Source organism: Eutrema salsugineum, unplaced genomic scaffold, assembly GCF_000478725.1.
Source record: "Eutrema salsugineum unplaced genomic scaffold, Eutsalg1_0 scaffold_10, whole genome shotgun sequence".
In the NCBI taxonomy this organism is placed as follows: domain Eukaryota; kingdom Viridiplantae; phylum Streptophyta; class Magnoliopsida; order Brassicales; family Brassicaceae; genus Eutrema; species Eutrema salsugineum.
Genome location: NW_006256908.1, coordinates 11,302,375 through 11,326,182, shown reverse-complemented (window position 1 = coordinate 11,326,182; position 23,808 = coordinate 11,302,375). Strand labels below are relative to the sequence as shown.

Genomic DNA, 23,808 nt, shown 5'->3' with positions numbered 1-23,808 from the left:
GAACGTAGATTATTAGCTAGAGTCTATGTCCAGATAAACCATATTTTTAATCAAAATATACTCTACACTCTAGCCAACAATTTATCAAAAATAAACGTTACCAATTTTATCTTGTGTGGATACAATTTCAATCAAAGTCTAGACATTTAACCAATCATTTGAAATTTTTTTGAAATATGATTTGACTAAATGGGAAGATTCGATCATTACAACGGTAGAAAATATGAAGAATCAAATGATTAAAATAAGCTAGTTTGATAAACAAAACAAAAACAATGTTTTGAGTGTACTATGCAAAGAATATTCCTTGAACGAGGCTAATGTTGGGAAACACTCCACATTAAAATGTCAGAAACCAGAACCAGATCATGTACACGTGGATATACTTAGTACACGTCAGCAATCGAATACAGAAGAAAACCTATTCTCGGAAGGACGAAAACACCCTCGTCCCCGTTCATAGCCGTTGCACTTGTTATATTTCGCGTCGTTAACAAAAGGTAAAACAAAAAGGGACGTAATGGTAAATTGATATCCGTAATTTATCTGAAAATCATTGTATTCGGTGAAAAAGATTAAAAGAATAGTCAGAGTTTAGTAGATTTTAGCCATCTCTTTCTTTCAGCTCTCACTCTCTCTCTCTTTGCTTCTACTGTATCGAGCTCGGATTTTGCTCGCCACTGTGCGCCTTTATTTTCTCTTTCCTAGGGTTTATTTTTGGTTAGACACGGAAGAGGTTCTGATCATGGCGTCGATGTCGTCGTCGGATCATGGACCTAAGACAGAGACGGGATGCAGCGGAGGAGGAGTTGGAGGAGGAGAGAGCTCGGAGACTGTGGCGGCGAGCGATCAGATGATGTTATATAGAGGTTTTAAGAAGGCGAAGAAGGAGAGAGGTTGCACAGCTAAGGAGCGGATCAGTAAAATGCCGCCTTGCACCGCTGGCAAAAGAAGCTCCATATACCGTGGAGTCACCAGGTTCTCTGATTCTGTGCCTTTTTTGCTAATTACCTTTAAATCGGAATTATCGGTTTATGATATGGTGGGATTGGATTTGGAGGGTAGGATTGATTTTCAATTTCGTATTGTGTCGTCTGCATCAGAGTATGGAATCTGAGGACTAGGTGGAGATGTCATTGTTCGATTAATGTTTTGTGAGAGATCTTGTATAGTGCTGAGTTATCTCTGGAATCGGTTAATTGTTCTAAGAAACACTACTTTTATAAATATTCACCTCAGATCTTAAGAGTACTAGACATCATTCTGTATTGAAGTATAATTGTTTGAGTGAAGAAATGAGTAGAAGTTCTTGGCATCCACGACATTAAGATACCAGCACTTTGCCTCTCTTTCTTTTTGTTGTGTCTCATTGAGTCAAGAGTTGAATGTACTGTCTTACGGTTCTGCATCCCATAGCAGTAGGAGATGCTGATGCGTTTTTCTTTCTTAACATTTGTCAAGTACAGGCATAGATGGACAGGTCGGTACGAAGCTCACCTTTGGGATAAGAGTACCTGGAACCAAAACCAGAACAAGAAGGGAAAACAAGGTTTCTCTTTTTCTCTCCGCATCCAACAAAATTACTTTTCTCATCTCCACTAAGTTTTCTCTTGTTTGGACGGATATGAAAGCTGATCTCTTTTTTTTTTCCCCTTCATGGTTGATGCAAATTTGGGCGCACCAGTATATCTAGGTAAGCTAAAAGCTTTGGAGGTGTTGATTGTGTTTTTGTGCATTCGAACACGCTTGGGATAAAATTGGATTAGCTTGAACTTAAGAACCCAACTCATTTTAACAGGAGCATATGATGATGAAGAGGCTGCTGCTAGAGCTTACGACCTTGCTGCCTTGAAATATTGGGGCCCTGGGACACTTATAAATTTTCCGGTGAGATTGCTATGGTAGTATGCTTTTAAAGTTGTACTGCTCAGTTTATATGCAAAATGATGGTTACATATGTGTTTCAGGCCACCCTTCTCAATTTATAGATTTACGTATTTTATTCTCGTAGGTGACTGATTATACCAGGGATTTAGAAGAAATGCAAAATCTCTCAAGGGAAGAATACCTTGCATCTCTACGTAGGTGCGTATGTATTTAGAAGTAGTTTATTTTCCTTTTAAGAACCATATATTGCTGACACTATTTAGATATCCCTTTGGCAGAAAAAGCAGCGGTTTCTCAAGGGGAATAGCGAAATATCGTGGACTTCAAAGGTGAAATTTGACTACCAACTGGCTTACGCTCCTTTTTCTTCTTCTTAATTGTCTGTAGAACTATTGAATCAAGAGTGGTTATCTCTGTCATTTAACAGTGCCCATAAGAAAAATCTTTAGTGATACATTATGGATCATCACAGTTTGATTGATGGACACATTATCGACTATCACTTGCTAATTTCAATAAGAAGTGTTTATATGCTACTTTGAGCCCTTAGGCATAGGGATATGGCCAAGCTATCTTCAGAATTATTGGACCTGCTGTGTTTTGGCTGTAGCACTCTCTAGTTTTTGCCTTTTTTTTTACCTTCCTTTGTCAAACTTAACATTCAAACCTGATATGAATTTCTGCTGTTTTTTCCAACTATTCTGCAATTCCTGACCAGCCGATGGGATGCATCAGGCAGTCGGATGCCTGGACCTGAATACTTCAGTAACATTCATTATGGTGAGTTTCTAACATCGTTGACCCATCTTTGAAGCTGCATTAGACCACGTAAAACTTTTTTCTCATTAATAACAGGGGCAGGTGATGATCGAGGAACAGAAGGTGATTTTCTTGGTAGCTTTTGTCTGGAAAGAAAGATCGATCTAACAGGATACATAAAGTGGTGGGGAGTCAACAAAACACGTCAACCAGAATCTTCATCAAAAGCATCAGATGATGCAAAGGTAGAAGATGCCGGAACTGAGCTTAAAACACTGGAACACACATCCCAGGCAACAGAACCATACAAAGCGCCAAACCTTGGCGTCCTTCGTGGAACTCAGAGAAAAGAAAAACAAATATCATCACCGTCTTCCACCTCTTCTGCTTTAAGCATTTTGACTGCATCACCTGCTTACAAGAGCCTGGAGGATAAAGTGCTGAAGATCCAAGAAATTAGCAGCACTAGAGAAAATGATGAGAATGCGAATCGTAACATCATCAGTATGGAGAAGAGTCACGGCAAGGAAATAGAGAAACCGGTTGTGAGTCACGGAGTTGCTCAGGGTCGTGTCTATGTTATGGATTGGGAAACATTGGCCTAGGGCCTATTTTAATATTTGTTAAAACCTTTAGACTTTTCTGTTTGTCTGATCGTGAGATGAATTTGTCGACTTGACATCTCTTTATATCTCTTGTGGAGAGAAAGTTAGGAGAAGTGTGACAATGGTCTGAAGCAGGAATGTACATGTTTTTGTTAGTGGTTGTGTTTTTTCAAGTGTGTAATATAGAATCATTGTATTTTATGTAAAACAGGAAAAGGTTTTATTATAGTATAAAAGTTTGTTCTTAAGAAACTTCTGCACAAGGTAACTTGATTGTCACAGATCTCTAATTCTCTACCAAATGGTTTGACAAATATAATCTCCACATCGTGTAAACTCTGTGCATCTAAGTGAATCCCGCCACCCAAACAGGGACTGAGTATATAACAGTTCCGATCGCAAAAGAAACCGCAATGGTGAAAGAAGCATACGCATAGGCTCTCCATGGGTAACCACTTTCTCTCATCGCATTGAACTCAGCCATTAAGGTGGATACTGTGCTTAGACATCCCAACAGACCAAACTGTGTACCCGAAGCAACCGTGTTACATGTTGTCGTGTTCACCTGTTTCCCAAAATAGATACAGAAAATGTTATCTTGTGTAATCTGTTTATTAAAAAGAGTGAGAGAGAGAGAGAGAGTTCATACCGATCTCTTTAACGTGGCCAAAGCTGCCATGACAGATGCTGCAGCTACATTTGCAATGAGGGTGCCTAATGGGACCCACCTAAAGTGTTGTCTATCTTTTCCCAGTCCACGCCCGTTGAGTCGGGCTAGAAACCATCTGAGCCAGACACCAGGGGCTGCAACTAAGCAACCTAACCATAGCTGAGCCTCGTTTGTTCCTTTGTCAAACTCTTTTGCAAGCAGAGTGGCACTCATAGCGAGTAAAGCCACAAGAAACAGAAGCATTACGGTCATAGACACAATATGGTTCATGAAGGTGTTAGCCTTGAGACAGGAGTTTCTTTCCTCAGAGCTTCTTCTGAGAATAAGCCATCTGAAACCTTTGGCTGTTTCAACCCCGAGAATGATGGAGTATGATGTGAGAAACAATCCTGCAAAGTTGTGTATGCTGTAAACAAGTATGTTTCATCTATAATTTTGGTAACGATTGGAGATTTTGAAAGGGGAATTCTGTATTCACCTAAAAGAAAGCCAAGCACAGCGTAGACCCATTGGCCATCGGCACTAAGATCCAGCATTTTCTGGTTCCAACCGCTGAATGTTGTGAGGCTTCCCAAATAACCAGTCGACAATCCGATTGCTAAAAATTCTGAAACTCTCGCTATATCTGCTTTGAATACGACCCCAAACCAACCCATCAAGAATGATCCTACCTATAAGGAATCATGTTTGGAATTATCTTAAGAGAGAGAGAGAGGTCTATAAAAAAAGGTGGGTTCTTCAAGATGAATGCATCGTGACTTGTACCATGTTGGAGGGAAGATCAAGGTACAAGATGCTTCCATCACTGGTTACTCGAGCACCAGTTGGTCCAAACAATTTCTGCAGCAAATATCTTGTAATAGCCTGTTTATTTGCAGACAACCAGGGGATTACAGTGATTAAAAACAAAACAAAGCACGAGCAGAGAGCCATAAAGAGAAACATGAAAACTAAGCATATCACAATTTAAAGCCTCGGAAACTTACCCCAAGAATACCAAAAACAGCCAAATGAATTAGGGACGATATGTATTCCAAGGATTTTGATATCACGTGCTCTTCTTCCTTTCCCTATGCAAACCACGAGCTATCATAAATCAAAACATTGAACTGAGAAACCAACACTAACAGTTTCAAATGTGACTATAAGAAGTTAGAGATGGTCTCTACCGCGTTGTTGGCCTCAGGTGACAAGAGTGACTTGGTTGGTAAAGGAGATGTAGTTATGTCCACAGGCAAAGGTTTGATTACAGAAGCTGTGTTCAAGTCTCGAAGGTCATGTAACACATCTTGTTCTTCACGAGAAGTATCATCAGTCCCTTGTTCTATCAACTCCTCAGCAGACAAGCGATTACTTCTACCACTACTATGCCTTCTCCGAAGTGAGCGATCTCCAATATCCCCAGCCTCGGAGACACTCTCACTATCGGCATCATTGTTCATCAGGAAAGGCAGGCTACGTGATAAGCTTAAAGAAGAGCTTACACTGCTCTCTCGACTAAAAGACTTGGTTCGATAGGGTTCTACGTGGCTTTTAGAGGAATCCATTGACTTTGTAGCCAAAACACAGGACTTGTTAGAAGATGCTGATGATGACAATTTTGCTCCACCTGCACATCCTGTTTGTTAAGCCATAGCCACACACGCACAAAAAAAAAGGACGTGAGGAAAAGTTCAAAAACAGACAAGACACAATCGAACAATGTGGCAGGTACTTAAATAAAGTTTAAGATATAGACGTAAGAGTGCCCATGAATTCCCAAAGACTTTTGAAGAGTGTTTGCAAAGTTTAGTTGTAATCTTCAAAACCGTAGCTTTTCGTTCCATACTAAGACTGATTTCCAAAAGCTCATGCCAAGAAACACCTTTGATATAGCTTGAGTTAAGTTGGTTTCATTCTACAGAAGCAGAAAACGAATTTCCTCAAAACAGGATTAAAAAGAAAAAAAAGTTTCCAGATATGTCCACCACTACCAGGACAAAACCAAAAAAGAAAAAATCAAAAAGCTAACTTCAATCCCAAAAACAAATGATAAAAATTAATTTGCTTTTCATACTAAACAAATGGGAAAAGCGGAAGTCGAAAGAGAGCAAGCCTCCTAGAATAATAATCACTTGTATAAAAAGGGAAAGCGAAAACCTCAGAAAGCTCTACAGGTGGCAAAGACGAATACTTTTGAAAGATTGGGTGATTAGTGGGGTTTGGTCATATCTTTGGATTGTCTGTTTGAGTGAGTTTCATTTAAAATTCAAGCAGCTTTACCCTTTTGACGAATTCTGTCTAAATCGTCATCAAGAATCTGATCCCAAAAGTCTGCGGCGGAGAAATCGAGCTGAAATCGTCGTGAAGAAATTTATTTTTTGGGTCGAAATCGTCGTGAAAAAAATTTCTTCAATTGGATCTTATGAAAATATTTCGACAATATGGGCGGGTAATTTAGAATTATTATTGCAAGGTTTATGATTAAACAAAATGGGTCGCTGACTAAAAAAAACTGGGTCTGGCCCAAATGTATTCAAGGTCCATGAAAATCTATTACATATGTCCATTCAACGAGGCCGGATACTGAAATAATAAGATCCACGTATTCTTGTTGAAATATGGGAAAAAACCTTAAAAATATCTGAATTGTATAACATTTGTTAAAAAAAAAAAATACACGAAGTATTTTCGTTCCCATAACTATGAATCTTCAATTCAACATACAATTTAAAACAAGTTTTCATGACACAAAATTAATGTCAAATTCTATCTAATCATTTACTTTTCAAGCCATCTATGTTTTTATTTTTAGCTATTCGGTTTATTTAAATACCCTGATCTAAGGATCTAATGTATTTTTATGAAATATCATAACTAAATAATGTCTTTTTTTGTTAAATTTTATTTTTATTCATATATTAACATTTTTTTTGTGATTTGGTAGGTAATCTATCTACAATAGCAACCTAAAATAAATTATCACAATGACATGATCTATCTTTATCATCAATACGTATTTTCTTTTGGTTTTGTGAACCACATCACTTTCTTATACAGTTATACTTTGACATTTTGTAGTGTATCATTTCAATTGCTATAAAAAGAACTACTTCTAATAGCTTTTGATTAGTATTTTTTTCCACTTGCTTTGCATAGTATTTATTTCTTATGATATATATAATGTACATTAGTATCCATCCATAATTTTGTTCCAACTACTACAATCCATTATTGGTATTTGGTAGACACCAAAATGATGTATCATATTTGGTCATCATAAAATGAACATTATATATGGTCGTTGGTCCAAAATTTAGTTTTTTAGCTCTGAAGTTTCGATCTATAACAACAGGTAACTGAAACTATGAACCAAAAATATATCATTGCAAACCACAAACTTTCTATTTACAATGTGAAATCAATGTAAACAGTTCTATACACATGTAATCTCACCAATTACCGAATCAAAGCGAGTAAAAAAAAAAAATCACAAACAAGATTCCAAGAGGAAAAGCAAAGCAGGATATACATAGAATCAGACAAAACCAGACAACACAAGAAGCCGCCAAAAAGGAAAACTATACGTAAAATCAATAGTAAGAAGAAGAAGAAGAAGAAGAGAGCCAAGGGTGGTTGAGTGCCTTGAGAGCTGTTGGACGTCTCAATGGATTGATCTCAAGTAGACTTGTTACAAAATCTAAGAACAATTCATCACTGACGTGTAACTGATCTTCCAAGCTAGATTCTTCTGTGATTATGTATTCAATCTCATTGCTCTCCTATCACACCAAAACAAAAAAACAATGCATCAGATTCGAGTAACAAGTCTTGAGACTTTCAGTTAAAATCAAGATAAAGTTACCTCGTTTAGGTGGTAGAGATCAAACTCTTTGGGTGAAGTATTTATGTGTTTCTTGACCTTTCTCTAGCATCTCCGTCAAACTCTTTTTGGTTATCTGATATAAGTTTGTTGCATTTGGCAATCAATGCAGAGGGGATGAGGAAAAGAATGTGGAGGGTAAAGATGAACAGTTTTTTGTGGATATAAGTTCATCAAAACATACAAGGATTCAACCGCTCAAAAAATGATGGACTCGTATAAATACATTTTTCTTTATTTGCAGACCTTATCATTATCCAAACTCGTAATAATCACATTAAAAACCAGCAGAAAGTCTAACATTTGTGTGAGTAAGTGCTTTCAAGCTCCAAAGCTTTAATCCGGTTATTGAGCTGGGAGAGGTATTAATGATTTCTTAATCTTCTTTTCATTTCTTTAGAGAACGAGCGAGAGCTTACTCCGTTCCGTAGCCATCTCAGCCTGGTCATGAACACATATGGTATCCGGATGCGGATACACGACATTAACTTCAATTTTCCATCCATTCTCGTCGTCATATTCGCTAAGTTTCCTAGCCTCCTCTACTGCGCCATCTCCACCTCTTTCTCCTTCTCCAATAATACTAATGAAAGCAGAGCTGTAAAAAATCAATCAACCAACAAAACAAAACAAGCCTCTCAGTTAGCATTTATTATAACTTGATAAAAAATTCACAGCACAAAATCGACACAAACCGGCTGCTGCTTCCGTCTTCGTCGTCTCCGAGAATCGCATGTGTCCTGACCTCTCCACATGAGGAGAAATGTTTACGCAACGCGCTCTTGATACCATCCTCAGAAAGACCATTGCCATATACGGTAACTTTCATATCTGGCGTGTGTTTGAGGATCTAATAAGAGCTAATTTAGAATCAGTTTCTTCGCTACACTTGTAAGCCTTAACGAATATTTTCCCTCATGCAACGTCACTTCCGTTAAGTTCCAACGCCTTGTCTTCTGCGCCTTCTTCTACCACTATATCAATTACAGCAAACGTGCGGAGAACATCGCTTCCGTCGACTTTGGGAATCATAACTAGTCTGATCTCTCCACATGATGCCAAGTGTTTTTTCAAAGCGCTTTTGATAGCATCCTCAGGAAGCCTAGTGTCATATCCCTCAACTACCAAAAGTCTGCAATAATTAATTTGATCGGAGGAGATGATATTATCAACATGACACGAACAACAGATCTTACAGAGACACAAAAAACAAACAAACAATCAGTTTACCTGCTCTTTCGAATGGCTGCATTCGAACGGTTCCGATCCAGCCCTTTGGTCAAGGATTCGTCCATGGAAAAGTTGAGATATAGGGTTTCGAGAGCCAGAGGGTATTTTTTTCAGTTTTAGGGTTTTGGGTAGGTTCCGTGTGAAAAAGGGGAAAGCGAGTAATATATATATATATATATATATTTAAGAACAAACCGCCTGAGCCTTGAATTCAGTTTGGGCCTGTACTAAGCCCATATAGCCTTTAATTCAGTTTGGGCAAAATCAGACATAAAATCAAGAACTATAGAAAGTTACTTAGCTGGGATATCTCTGTTGCCAATCCTCTCTGTTTTTCTCTGTTTCTTTTGTGAAATCAAACAATCAAATGATGTTTTTGAGTTTCTCCTTACAGGTCTGTCGTGTCCAGAGCTTTGTGGAATCGCTGGACATAATGAGGGCGAGAAACCGTCACATGAACTGCAGTGCAACTTCTCAGGATTTTTATTGCCATTTGCCAAAATCCGGAAGTCAATGCATTTTTTAGCTCCAAAGACTTCAACAAATCATAACACAACAGTGGGAACTGTTTGATTGAGGATGCTACAAAAATTTCTCTGACAATAGTTTGTAATTTCAGCATGATAATGCATGTATTAATAATATATTGATACCCAAAGAGTCATTTCATTTCAATCTGTAAATTGGCATACCAAGGCTGTTAACTTGGTGAAATAGCTACATTATGAACCTCTACTTACTTTTCGATTTCTTCCTCCCTTTTTGCAAACTGAATATAAACCTAGTAATACGATTTATACTAGTCTGGTCCAGTCAATTTTTTCCCTTGAAATATTTATCCGAAAACTTGAATATTCTTTTTATCACTTCCATTTTTTTTAAGCTAGTTTTCCAATTTGCTAGTTTTTTTATTTTTAAAAGTGTGATGATAAATGTTCAAAACGATACTTGACAATAATGTCATTTGAAAAAATATGTATTTAAGTTGCAAGCTATTGGTTTACATCTAAATATAAAAACTGTTTACGTTGAAGTTTTTTAAATTTTAACAAAACCTAAAAAGTAGTATAAACTTATTTCCACTGAACCAAGTCTAAAACCAAAAACCAAATGTGCCTGTGAAGAACTCAAATAGTCAACATTTGAAGGCTTCAACTTTTCCTTATCTTATTCTCAGTCTATGTTTTAGTAATTTAAAAAAAAAAACCTCAAAAAAAATGAAAGCTAAAACGATTTAAGTTGGGGAGAATATTCTATGGCGGCTGTTATTGGCAAAACACATTTGGTAATTAATCGACGTCAATTGATATTAAGCGTCAAACTTTAGAAACGGCATCGTTTATCCATAATCTAATTGGCATAGCTCAGTCAAGCAACGTCATTCTGAAACCAACCAGGACACTCCACGTAACGCGGCTTTTACTGTGGAGCCCACCCAAACCGCCCCTACTTGGCATGGACGCAAAGGTTTAGGTGGGGCTTATTTCTTATTGAATCTAGGATAATAATCTCTTTTATCCTGTGTATAAAATTCCAATCTCTTTTGTTTTTTCCTTTGTTGTTAATATTTTGATCTTTTTATTAAAGCTTAAACATTAACTAGCCTAAGGATTTATTTTCATAGCCTAGAGAGGAAAAAAATATTTGAGTTCAGACAAAAAAAAAGTAAAAACTGTAATAATAAATTGTGTTTATAAAAGAAACTTTTTTTCTTTTATCGACCACTTGTGTTAGTTATCCTCAGCGAGTTGCTAAATTATTTTTATTAGTAAATATAAAAATTAATTTAAAAGAGAAGAGATGGATGAACAAATATAATTGCGGAAGAAAAGAAAGATGGAAGCACAAATGTCAGTGAGGCGAGCCCAAGTGTTTGCCACCTCGTTTTCTTTCCCCTGGCCATAAAGTTTGATTTTTTCTTCATCCCAACGATTCTTTTTTTCTTTTTCGACGATTGCAATCTTTCTCTCACACTCTAGGGATTTCTGGGTTCTCTGCTGATTAAGAAAGGAAAGTGGGAACTTCAAACAAAATGGGTACTTGGAGGAGCCAATTGAAGGCCATGCTTCGCAAGAATTGGCTCCTCAAAACTCGACATCCCTTCGTTACTTCTGCCGAGGTCTTGCTCTTGTCTTTATTCTAATTACTTACATACTTTTCTTTTACAGTTTTCATGTTTATTCACTGATCGTCGTCTGAGCTTCTTCTTCTGGTCTCGCTGGTGCCGAATTGAATGTTATGTTTTGTGTTTCAAGTTTAAAAATTGAGTCTTTATAAGGAATGTTGATAAAAAGTCGTGAGTTTTGTTTATAATTAATGTTGATCAAAAGTCGTGAGTTTTTTTCGTTTTCTGTCTGCAGATTTTGCTTCCGACTGTTGTAATGTTGTTGTTGATAGCTGTGAGGACACGGGTTGACACCACAATTCATCCGGCTCACTCGTAAGATAACACTTTTATACATTGTCACTAGTCTCGCTTTGCAACTTTGTTACTCTAATCGGATTGTGATTTTGTTTCCTGCACTATATTTTGTTGACTGTTGCAGGAACATAGATAAAGATACGGTGGTCCAAGTGGGCGGAGGTAACTCTCCCAGTTTTCCACAGCTTTTGAAGCTTTTGCTTGCTCAAGGGGAATTTTTAGCCTTTGCACCTGACACTGATGAAACGAAGAACATGATCGACATTTTGTCCCTAAAGTTTCCGGAATTGCGGGTATCTTCACTTCCTGATCTTATGCTCCATAGAAATTCCCTACATCGATGTTACCTTGTTGGCATTTATGCATGTACATTCCTCTTACAGAGTTTCATTGTAGAGGGTTTGACATTTTCTCGACTTGATGACTTTAGGCTCTGTTTACTCTTCATATGTGGTTTATCGATCTTGCGTCTTCTGTTTGCAGCTAGTAACTAAAGTTTTTAAAGATGACACTGAGCTGGAAACTTATATAACCTCTCCTCATTATGGTGCCTGCAGCGAAGTGAGGTATGTTTTCTTCCTTGCCTTTTGTGGTCTCGGCTATTTGGAAAATGCAGAATTTAGTTCCTGATATTATGTACTGGCACGTGCTCATTGTGTTATCATGATGAGTAACATAGTCTTATAGCTGCTGGTGATCATTCCCTTCAACTAGCTATCTATGCTTTTCTGTTGAACTGATAGCGCCTCAACATATTTGCTTAGGAATTGTTCGAATCCAAAAATAAAAGGAGCAGTGGTATTCCATGAACAAGGACCTCATCTATTTGATTATAGCATCCGCTTGAACCACACATGGGCATTCGCAGGATTCCCTAATGTTAAGTCGATCATGGACACAAATGGACCTTATATCAATGATCTGGAAATGGGTATTAATACCATACCAACAATGCAATACAGCTTCAGCGGATTCTTGACTGTATGATCATATACTCTTTTTTTCTTCTTCGAATTGTTTTATGATTTGCGCCCTTGGATTTTTCTATCATCTTCCTAGCTCTCCCTATAAAGCCCATAGGCACTACAGTAGTCAAATAATACTTGTCTATAGACTATACTTTATGCTATTATAGGGGATATAGGCTGAATCGAATAAACTCCAAACCGGTGTTAGATTTTCACAGAGTAGATCAGTAAACCAAAGAAATTTGTCTGATTTGAATTGAAATTCCTGTAATACGGGATATTATCTTGGTTTGCCCCCAGTTTTGATTGGTCTTGTACCATTTGCAGCTTCAGCAGGTGGTAGACTCTTTCATTATATTTGCTTCTCAGCAAAACAAAGACATGCCATTATCACATTCATCTCTTGGTTCAGCTTTACCCTTTGAGCTGCCATGGACTCTGTTTAGCCCCTCAACGATACGAATGATTCCATTTCCAACCCGCGAATACACTGATGATGAGTTTCAGTCTATTGTCAAAAGCGTAATGGGATTGTTGTATGTATCCCATGCTCTTTGTTTTTTGTTTTTCCTGTACATAGATGTATGGTATTTGAGTGTTTGTTTGGTTTGGTTGATTGTATAATTGTTGAGCAGGTATCTTCTAGGATTTCTGTATCCAATCTCCCGGCTTATCAGCTATTCCGTTTTTGAGAAGGTTGCTTTGGGTTATATACGTTGCGTATACTTTAGAACAAAGCTGATATGTATTTTGCGTTTCGCCAAAAGTTGTTTTCTATCACTTTAACTTAGGCTATATTTTCTGAGCTTGCAGGAGCAGAAAATAAGAGAAGGACTATACATGATGGGCTTGAAAGACGAGATATTCCATTTGTCATGGTTTATCACATATGCATTGCAGGCAGGTTTTTTGGCTTGAAATTTGATTAGTGATTTTTTGTTTGCCTCTTCCCTTGGCTATGATGTATCCACAAGTTGGAGTTCAGTAGCATTTTTTGTTGTTTAAAAATTTGACTTCAGCTGGAAAAAGAAGACAAAGACTTCATTTCTTGCAATATAATGTAATGACTTCAGTTTTTGGTATTTCTTGTTTCTGTCCTAACGCGACTTTGTTCTGCAGTTCGCATTGTGCGCTGGGATTATTACCGCTTGTACGATGGGAAGTCTCTTTAAGTATAGTGATAAGACATTAGTCTTCACATACTTCTTTTTATTTGGGCTCAGCGCAATCACGCTCTCATTTCTTATATCAACATTTTTTACTCGAGCAAAGACAGCCGTGGCAGTTGGGACCCTGGCCTTTCTTGGAGCCTTCTTCCCTTACTATACTGTAAACGATGAATCTGTGTCCATGTATGTTTATGCTTTTTGTTTTTTCTGGTGACGTTTGTTTTTTGGATTGGCAAAAACTATGCTTGTCCTTGCCACAAATATTTGGTCTAGAATACATTGACGTAAAACTAATTGTTGGATTTGTAGGGTACTAAAGGTAGTTGCTTCCTTGCTTTCACCTACTGCATTTGCTCTTGGATCAATCAACTTTGCTGATTATGAGCGTGCACATGTTGGACTTCGTTGGAGCAATATATGGCTGGTACGGTGGATATGTCTGGCTACAGGCCAAGGTTGATTCTTCTTATGTTCTAACTTTTGTTCTGGTCAATCTTCATGTAGGCATCGTCTGGAGTAAGTTTTTTTGTCTGCCTCTTGATGATGCTGCTCGACTCTATTCTTTACTGCGCTATTGGTCTATATCTGGACAAGGTACCTCCCTCTGCTAATTGCCTTTGTTTACTGCATGTCTTGTAAACGATTTTCTGCCTTTAATATTTCGTTTGTCCACATGAAATGCATGCCATAACTCAGTAGTAAGCAAGTGAAAAGAGCTGTTGGTATATCTGATTTTGTTGAGAATCTGGCTTTTTTTTTTTAATGGAAAACAGCTTTGTCATGATCAATTTTGTGAGCTGCTTTATCGTTATTGACATTGTTAAATGTAACTACGACGTTTCTCTTTTCTCTTCGTCTATTTATATCCTGCATCTTTGGGCCTAATCCAAAAGTTGATTTCCTCAGGTCCTCCCCAGGGAAAATGGTGTGCGGTACCCATGGAACTTCATTTTCACCAAGTGCTTTGGGAGGAAGAAAAATAACACCCAATATCGCATTCCAGGTCAGAATATAGAGGTTACTCAGGGAGAGCCTTTTGATCCTGTTACTGAATCAATAAGCCTGGAAATGAGGCAACAAGAGCTTGATGGGAGGTATATTCATATTAAATCTGATCAAACAAAAAGTCCCTTGGAACTAATGTTTTTCAAAGCTGGACATTGGATTCACATTTATGGACTAATGTTTTTCAAAGCTGGACATTGGATTCACATTTAATGTTTGCTCTGTAGATGCATACAAGTTCGAAATCTGCATAAGGTCTTTGCCTCAGGAAGAGGGAATTGTTGTGCAGTTAATTCATTGCGACTTACATTGTACGAGAACCAGATACTTTCACTTCTGGGTACGTGTTCCTGTTTATAAAATATACTTGTCTCCTCTAACCTCATTAATACTTAATTGCTAGGCTACCATATCCATCAGAAATTTGTAGATTGAATTTGTTGTTTTGGTTGTTTTTTTGTGTTGTATGGTTACGAATTTTCGTCTGATTCTAAATTTTTGTAAACAAAAATCTAGTTATGTTCCCTGGCTGTATCATCCATCCATATGTTTTCTCTAAAATCTTGGTCTCTACAATGACTTCATGAACCCATGCATGCAATCTCGATCTATGCGCCAGAACAGTGAAATCAAGTTGAAAAAAAATATTGCTAAACTTGATATTTTGCTTCCTTTGCTTGAAGGCCATAATGGGGCTGGTAAAAGCACAACAATATCGATGCTTGTTGGCCTTCTTCCTCCAACTTCTGGAGATGCCCTGATACTTGGAAACAGTATCGTAACAAACATGGTAAATCTTTTTCTGTAATTTTTACTTGAATCTAATATCTTGCATAACCGAAAAGCTCTGACCTCTATTTCTAGTTGTAAGATGGGATTTATTTTTCTAGCATCACTTGAATACAATATGTCTGATTTTTTATGCTGTTAGTTCCCCCTATTTGTTGCGATTTTAATTTTTATACCATCAATCTCTCTTTGTAGGATGAGATACGGAAAGAACTAGGTGTTTGTCCTCAGCATGACATCCTCTTTCCAGAACTGACAGTAAGAGAAGAAAATCCTTTCTTTTTTTCTTCAGGTCTTTTTAAGTGTAACATGATACAAATGTTTCTCTGCTCCTTTTTCTGTATTTTTTTCTTTTCTATGCAAGAGTTTCAGTCTTATTACTGATTAAATGTTTTTCGCATCCGAATATGATATATTAGGTTCCTGGTATGGGATAACTCTGAATGATATATATCTACTGTAGGTCAGAGAACACTTGGAGATGTTTGCGGTTCTTAAAGGTGTTAAGGAAGATTCCTTGAAGAGCACAGTTGCTGATATGGCGGAGGAAGTAAGTATGTAGTGAAATACAAGCTATTGTGTATTACATTTACACATATTTCAGCATGTCGATTTCATAGCATCTGGTAGCTAATGCGCTTATGTCACAAGCATTAAAACGTCAGACTGCATAAGTTGGATTTCATGATATAGTTTTAAAGTACAGAAGATGAATTCATTTTGTTCTTTGACGCTGCCGTTTAGGCGTTTAGGGTGGAGAGATGTATTTGTCTTCCCTGCCAATTTTGGTTATGGTCACAGTTGCCTGATCTTGGTTATTGATCATTTTCCAGGTGGGATTGTCTGATAAATTTAGTACACTTGTGCGGGCACTTTCCGGAGGCATGAAAAGGAAATTGTCACTTGGAATCGCATTGATAGGAAACAGTAAGGTGAGAAGGAAACACAAAGGCTTCTTATTTCGCATGTTTCTCTTGATTGGTTATCATTGAACATACTTTATCTTTCAGGTGATTATTCTCGATGAACCAACCAGTGGAATGGATCCATACTCAATGCGTCTTACATGGCAGTTAATTAAGAAAATCAAAAAGGGCAGAATAATATTGCTAACAACGCATTCCATGGATGAAGCTGAAGAACTTGGAGATCGGATAGGAATCATGGCTAACGGATCTCTCAAGTGTTGTGGCAGGTTACGTGTTTCTTAAGTACTCTGGCTTTTACTGCCTTTTCCTTCGTTCTGGTTTTTCCATTCAAAGTTAGGAAGAAGAATGATGCATTTGTTGGAGGCATGCTAATAACACAAATTGAACAAAGCATTCCCACCCTGGAATTTTTTAATTTGAGTTAGTTACTATGAAGTGATATCGATTGAGGTGAATTTTTCAAATACAGCTCATGACTAGTTGAAGGTGTTTCGATTTGGTGTTGTCGGTGCTAAGATATCAGAAAATGAAACAACAGATCCCCAAGATTATGTTATCTTACTAGACATATGAAAGTGCTTTACATGAAATTTTTTATTTTCTTTTCCTGATCCAAATGAATTGTTTATGTATGGCTCCAATTAACACTTTGCCAGTACTTTTTGGTATTTTTATGGCTAAACAGCTCGATGTTCCTGAAGCATCACTACGGAGTTGGTTACACTCTTACGCTAGTAAAGGTTGGTTTGTGTTCTTTTCATTTTCGGTCAAGTTATTAATGTTTCTATTTAGAATTTCAAAATAACTGGGGGTCATTTTTGTTTTAGACTTCTCCAGCTGTCTCTGTTGCCGCACGTATAGTTCATCGTCACATTCCATCAGCAACCTGTGTGAGTGAGGTATACTACTTACTTTCTCTAAGGAGATTTAGAGCATCTGGGCTACTAATACATTTTACGAAAGAAATGTATTGTCTTGTTGGGTGCTGTGATACTTTGCAGAGCTCCAAACTTCTAGAGTACAGCATTTTTTGTTTCCAAGTGTGACTTTAGTTCCTAAACAATTGATATTGTAGTATTTTAATGGCTGCAGATCTATCCCTTTGTAGCAGTTTGTTACCGCTTGTAAATATGTTTAAAGCCCATCTCTTGCCTAATCTTTATAATTGATAATTTGTCCAGGTGGGAAACGAAATCTCTTTCAAGCTTCCTTTGGCATCCTTGCCTTGCTTTGAAAACATGTTCAGAGAAATTGAGAGTTGCATGAAAAGTTCTGCTGACAGATCTAGGATTAGTGAAATTGAGGATTCAGATTATCCTGGTATTCAGAGTTACGGTATATCTGTTACGACACTTGAAGAGGTATTTCTGAGAGTTGCTGGCTGTAACTTAGATATCGAGGATAAGCAGGAAGATACATTTGTTTCTCCTGATACCGACGCTTCTCTGGTATGCATTAGATCTACTCAGAAGAGTACTATGCAACCCAAATTGCTAGCAAGTTGTAACGAGGGTGCTGGAGTTATAATTTCCTCAATTGCAAAAGCTTGCAAATTGATCGTTGCTGCAATTTGGACTTTAATTGGATTCATTAGCATGCAGTGTTGTGGCTGTTCTATTATCTCAAGGTCAGTGTTTTGGCGGCATTTCAAAGCATTGTTCATAAAAAGAGCGAGGTCTGCTTGCAGAGACCGCAAAACAGTGGCTTTCCAGCTCATCATCCCAGCAGTTTTCTTGCTTTTTGGCCTTCTTTTCCTTCAGCTCAAGCCACATCCTGATCAAAAATCCATTACGTTGACAACTGCTTATTATAATCCCCTCCTGAGTGGCAACGGTGGTGGTGGTCCGATTCCTTTTGATCTGTCTGAGCCAATTGCCAAAGAGGTTTCTTGAGCATTATTTATATTCTATATTATATTCTGAATGCATGTTCTGTATAAGTAGGCATAAGAAAATTAATTGCTTAATTTTTTTCTCATTGATAAATTGCATGAGAAAATCTCCATGGTGATCTATTCGTTCCACTATTTGAGTTACTGTATGTAGAGGGTTCGCTCTTATGAAGCTGTATACAATTTAACCATAGCAGTAGAGCAAACAGTAGTTCTGTTACACAGGCACTTGTTCAATTTTATGCTTACATGATGTAGATCCAGTGCATGATGATTGAGTTTCATATTCCCAAACCTTTGTGTGTTCAATTTTCTCCTCCAATGCATTCAGGTTGCACAATATATTAAAGGAGGCTGGATTCAGCCCTTGAAGAATAGTTCATATAAATTTCCTAATCCAGAAGAGGCATTGGCTGATGCAATTGATGCGGCAGGTCCTATGTTGGGGCCCACTCTACTTTCTATGAGCGAATTTCTGATGTCTAGTTTTGATCAGTCCTACCAGTCAAGGTATGTATAGGTCATCAGCAGGTTCATGCTTTGTTATTCCTTTGTGAAATTTAAGCTTAATAATCCACGTGCTCCAAACATTGCTGCCTTCGAGATATTTGTTCCCCTGTTTTTTGCTCTCAGAACTACGTCATTTTTGAGTTCGGATGGACCTTTTGTGTCGCATCGATTTCTGCCATTCTGAAAGATGCACGGGTCCGAAGAAATTTCAACTCTCAAATTTTTTTTTGATTTTTTTTTGGTTTCACTCTATGTAAATGAACATTTCGTTTTATTCTGCGGGACATGCCTTAGACTGTTATTAATCAAAGAATTAACATTGCTTTAGTCAAAACATTCACTTAGAATGCACTGACTTTGCTAAATGCTACCCGTGAGTGTCGCTTTAGGTATGGAGCAATTCTAATGGATGCTCAGCATCCAGATGGGAGTTTAGGATACACCGTGCTACACAACAGTACTTGTCAGCATGCTGGTCCAATCTACATCAATGTTATGCATGCTGCGATTCTCCGACTTGCTACTGGTAACAAGAATATGACAATTCAAACCCGAAACCATCCTTTGCCACCAACAAAAAGTCAGCGCACACAGCGTCATGTATGTCTTTCTATTTGGAGTAGTTCCCCTATTTTGGGTATCAGTTTTACTATTTTATCGAAGTTATGTTCAGTTTGAGCGACAAGTTCGAGTTAATGGGATCCCTCCAACTGATTGTCTGTAACTGGGAACCAAAAATTGAAACAATGTAAAGGTCTGTAGCAGGAGAAGTAGTGGAAACTGTTTGTACATTCGACAGGCTTCTACCTCATTTTTCCTGGGCCACTGAAGATCCGATTCTACTATCTTTGTCTCCCTTTCTCAAAATTGTCATGATGTTAGTAGATTGATCTTATTTTCTTTTCAATGCAGGATTTGGATGCCTTCTCCGCTGCAATTATTGTTAACATTGCATTCTCGTTCATCCCAGCCTCCTTTGCTGTTCCCATTGTTAAGGTATGTATGAAAGGTCAAACCTCACTGTAGTTTTGGCAGATGGTTGTAGTTTAGTGCTTTCCAGTGTTTTGTTCTGAACATCTATAAGTATTTTATTTTATTCAGGAGAGGGAAGTGAAAGCAAAGCATCAACAGCTTATTAGTGGGGTAAACTTTTCTCTGGACTCATTACTAAAAACAAGCGTGGCATCAGTCCCAGGTTCTTACTATAAACCCTGTAATATTGGCCTTCATAATCTTTTATGGCTTGCAGGTTTCCGTCCTTTCGTACTGGTTATCAACGTACGTATGGGATTTCGTCAGTTTCTTATTTCCGTCAACATTTGCAATAATCCTATTCTACGCTTTTGGTAATTTTGTCTTACATTCCATTTGCCTTATTTCACTGTACTTTGGTATTAACTTACTGACATAGTTGATTTATTTCCTTAGGCCTGGAACAGTTTATCGGAATCGGTCGGTTACTGCCGACTCTCCTCATGCTCCTGGAGTATGGCTTGGCAATTGCATCTTCAACGTACTGTCTTACCTTTTTCTTTACCGAGCATAGCATGGCTCAGGCAAATTCCAACTACTCTGTGATATTATCCATATCGTCAATTGTTTTTTTTTTTCTTTTTCCTCTCTCTACTTCTTATTGTTAAATGTTTTTGACTGATGAACGGATGTCTTTGCTGTAATCGCAGAATGTTATTCTTATGGTCCATTTCTTCTCTGGTCTTATCCTTATGGTTATCTCATTTGTTATGGGCCTTATTCCAGCGACTGTTAATGCAAACTCATATCTAAAGGTGTGGGTTCTTCTGATTTCCTGACCTCTGTGTGCCTTTAAAAAGCAGACTATGGACTGATCCATTTTCATTATGCGTCTACAGAACTTCTTCAGATTATCACCAGGATTTTGCTTCTCTGATGGATTGGCTTCATTAGCTCTTCTAAGGCAGGGCATGAAAGATAAATCCAGTCATGGGGTGTTTGATTGGAATGTCACTGGAGCGTCCATTTCTTACCTAGCTTTGGAGGTTAGAGTCTTCCCTTTTCTTCAACTTGTTTGTTCCTACTCATTTGAAAACCTGAGAAATGGATCCATCATTAAGTGTCAATGGTTTCATTTTGTCAAGTTAAAGGTCCAATATTGTGGTTGCTTTCATGTTACTGTTGTTATTTTATCATAGGATGTACACAAAATTATAGTAAATTTATATTATAGCAACATTCCTCATCTGACTGAACTTATATTTGACAGAGTATATTCTACTTCCTCGTGACTCTTGGGCTTGAGCTCCTGCCTGTTCAAAAGATGATGTCTTTCTCAATTGGGGAGTGGTGGCAGAAATTAAAAGCTTTCAAACAAGGTGTTGGTTCTAGTTCTACAGAGCCACTTCTGGATTCGAGTGGAGCCATTTCCGCTGATATGGAGGATGACAAAGACGTGCTAGAGGAAAGAGACAGGGTGATTTCGGGGTTGACAGACAACACCATATTCTACTTACAGAACCTCAGGAAGGTATTGAAGCCTAGTATTTTACCCAAGCGCTAGCAGAGATTCTCTTCTCTTTTTCTTAAGTTTACAACTGTTTCAGGTCTATCCTGGTTGCAAACATCACGGCCCAAAAGTAGCTGTACAGTCTTTGACTTTCTCGGTCCAAGCAGGAGAATGTTTTGGCTTCTTAGGGACGAATGGAGCTGGGAAGACTACTACCTTGTCTATGTTATCTGGTATGTTTTGCTTCTTTGGTTGGAACATGATTATCTCGAAAAATTTTAGACGGCTAAATAAACAACTGCAACTTCTGAAGCAATATCATTGTATTCTCACTTCTTTCGGTGCAATAGGAGAAGAAACCCCAACTAGTGGAACTGCCTTTGTCTTTGGCAAAGACATAGTAACGAGCCCCAAAGCTATCCGTCAGCATGTATGTCAATTCATTGACTTTACTAATCACATTGAGTCTATAGAATGAACATTGAATAATCAAATGCTTTTGTGTTTCGTTCTCAGATTGGCTACTGCCCCCAGTTTGATGCTTTATTCGACTATTTGACTGTCAAGGAGCACCTTGAACTTTATGCAAGGATCAAAGGAGTGGTTGATCATAGAATTGATAATGTAAGCGTTTGATGCTTATTTACAAGCGTTGATGAATTCACTGATTTCCCAATAACAGAGTTGTCTCTTTCCGCTTTCTATTGTGACAGATAAATTAGGTTTTTGGCTAAGTTAATTACCTACACAACATTTTAACAAAACCATCCTTCTCTTCCGTTTATGATAAAATTTTAATAAATTCGAAGTTAAAACTTAAAACCATGCTATTAGTAGAAGTTGCAAATTTGATATGTCTGATGTGTATTATAAAATAACAGGTGGTTACGGAAAAGTTGGTTGAGTTTGACTTGTTGAAACATTCTTACAAGCCATCGTTCACTCTTAGCGGCGGAAACAAGCGCAAACTATCCGTTGCTATTGCAATGATTGGAGATCCTCCCATTGTCATCCTCGATGAACCATCTACAGGTATAAGTTACCCAACCATAGTTTTGTGACTTGCTTGACCAATGACCAGTTTGACTTTGGAATCACTGACGTGGACTTCCTCTCTGTTCTACACTAGTTCTTAGACTCTAAATCTTTTTGGTGTATTTTGTTAATTGTTTCAGGTATGGATCCCGTTGCCAAAAGATTCATGTGGGATGTGATATCACGCTTGTCGACAAGGAGTGGAAAGACAGCGGTCATTCTGACTACTCATAGCATGAATGAAGCTCAAGCGCTTTGCACTAGGATCGGGATCATGGTATCTACTAAACTCATTTGAACTCTCTAAGACGTTAATTCCTCCAAATGTATCCACCTCAAAGAACTATACTCTTCAAACTACAGGTTGGAGGCCGCCTAAGATGCATAGGTAGTCCACAACACTTAAAAACGCGCTTCGGAAACCACCTTGAGTTAGAGGTAATTTTTTAGTTCAATGGTGTATTGTCTCAGTGGTAGGAGGGATCATTTGTCAAAGCTTAATGCATAATGTTGGTTGTCTTACAAATTAGGTCAAACCCAACGAAGTGAGCCATGTGGACTTGGAGAACTTTTGCCAAATGATTCAGCAATGGCTGTTTAACGTTCCTTCACAGCCTAGAAGTTTGCTTAGTGATCTCGAAGTTTGTATCGGTGTCTCTGACTCTATTACTCCTGATACGGCTTCATCATCAGTAATCAGTTTGTCACCAGAAATGGTACAAAGCATTGCCAAGTATCTTGGTAATGAGCAGAGAGTGAGTACTCTAGTAACTCCCATGCCTGAGGAAGATGTTCAAATTGATGAACAGTTATCCGAACAGCTGTTTCGAGATGGTATGAACACACGTCTCACATACGTTTTTAGATTTTTACTTGTTTCACGACTGGTAACACAAACATCTGTTTTGTCGGTTTGATGCTGAACAGGTGGTATTCCACTGCCAATATTTGCAGAGTGGTGGCTAGCCAAAGAAAAGTTTGCAGCATTAGATTCTTTCATACAATCTTCGTTTCCAGGTGCAGCATTCAAGAGCTGCAATGGATTGAGCATCAAATACCAGGTAAAATAAACGTAAAAGCCATTGCTACTTCGTTCGGGCTCTGTGATTAGTCTTTAGTCATGTGCTCAACTATTTACATGGATTCTGTTGCAGTTGCCATTTGGAGAAGGAGGATTGTCACTTGCAGATGCCTTTGGCCACCTTGAACGAAACCGGTAAGACATTTTAACTGTTTCTTCTCAATGATCCGCACAAACCAGTCTTTGTAAGTCTGAGGAAAGCAATTGCTTCTTGTTATGACAGGATTCGGTTGGGGGTAGCTGAATACAGTATAAGTCAATCCACGCTTGAGACCATATTCAACCATTTTGCAGCTAACTCCTAACCAAAACCCTTGATGACCACAGAGCCCTAAAAGAGATCTGTTCACTCACCCAAAATAGTTGTAAATATAGGAAAATATATGAAGAAACTGAGTTCTTAACGTCTATATATATACACAAACAATGTTGTAATGTACCATGTTCTGAATACTATACTTTATCAATACAACACAAAATCCGAGATTTTCTCGTTTTTGATCTTGCATATGTC

The 23,808-nt window shown here is 37.9% G+C and overlaps 3 protein-coding genes across 8 annotated transcripts; 2 read left to right on the top strand and 1 right to left on the bottom strand.

Moving 5' to 3' along the window:
• The first annotated feature begins 631 nt into the window (after positions 1–631).
• LOC18027804 (AP2-like ethylene-responsive transcription factor At2g41710) lies at positions 632–3,436 on the top strand. 2 transcript variants are annotated; one of them, XM_006411372.2, is made up of 8 exons: positions 632–978; positions 1,467–1,549; positions 1,685–1,693; positions 1,799–1,887; positions 2,012–2,085; positions 2,166–2,216; positions 2,606–2,667; positions 2,743–3,436. In XM_006411372.2, the coding sequence occupies exons 1-8, from the start codon at positions 746–748 to the stop codon at positions 3,249–3,251; spliced, it is 1,110 nt and encodes a 369-aa protein (XP_006411435.1). In that variant the 5' UTR covers positions 632–745; the 3' UTR covers positions 3,252–3,436. The 2 variants fall into 2 exon arrangements, with proteins under 2 accessions (XP_006411435.1, XP_006411436.1); XM_006411373.2 differs by having other exon boundaries at positions 2,151–2,216.
• An 11-nt stretch (positions 3,437–3,447) lies between these two features.
• LOC18027802 (fluoride export protein 1) lies at positions 3,448–6,327 on the bottom strand. Of its 5 annotated transcripts, none has more exons than XM_006411374.2 (7): positions 6,184–6,327; positions 5,091–5,539; positions 4,908–4,991; positions 4,687–4,785; positions 4,400–4,592; positions 3,901–4,310; positions 3,448–3,816 (listed from the first exon to the last, which is right to left on the bottom strand). In XM_006411374.2, exons 2-7 carry the CDS (start codon positions 5,466–5,468, stop codon positions 3,598–3,600), a joined length of 1,383 nt encoding a protein of 460 aa, XP_006411437.1. In that variant the 5' UTR covers positions 5,469–5,539; positions 6,184–6,327; the 3' UTR covers positions 3,448–3,597. The 5 variants fall into 5 exon arrangements, with proteins under 5 accessions (XP_006411437.1, XP_024016755.1, XP_006411438.1 ...); XM_024160987.1 differs by having other exon boundaries at positions 5,091–5,818; positions 6,184–6,267; XM_006411375.2 differs by having other exon boundaries at positions 6,061–6,255.
• Positions 6,328–10,839: 4,512 nt separating this feature from the next.
• LOC18027800 (ABC transporter A family member 1) lies at positions 10,840–23,788 on the top strand. The gene is made up of 40 exons (XM_006411370.2): positions 10,840–11,132; positions 11,374–11,453; positions 11,560–11,728; positions 11,919–12,001; positions 12,200–12,416; positions 12,731–12,939; positions 13,039–13,099; positions 13,217–13,303; positions 13,523–13,755; positions 13,882–13,996; positions 14,077–14,166; positions 14,479–14,666; positions 14,805–14,917; positions 15,261–15,367; positions 15,562–15,624; positions 15,830–15,916; positions 16,200–16,298; positions 16,377–16,561; positions 16,981–17,035; positions 17,123–17,194; positions 17,477–18,178; positions 18,518–18,696; positions 19,086–19,296; positions 19,609–19,692; positions 19,798–19,839; positions 19,946–20,042; positions 20,125–20,252; positions 20,379–20,483; positions 20,568–20,714; positions 20,939–21,199; positions 21,276–21,411; positions 21,529–21,608; positions 21,695–21,802; positions 22,060–22,210; positions 22,354–22,490; positions 22,577–22,651; positions 22,744–23,047; positions 23,141–23,274; positions 23,368–23,429; positions 23,518–23,788. Exons 1-40 carry the CDS (start codon positions 11,046–11,048, stop codon positions 23,597–23,599), a joined length of 5,625 nt encoding a protein of 1,874 aa, XP_006411433.1. The 5' UTR covers positions 10,840–11,045; the 3' UTR covers positions 23,600–23,788.
• Positions 23,789–23,808: the final 20 nt, after the last annotated feature.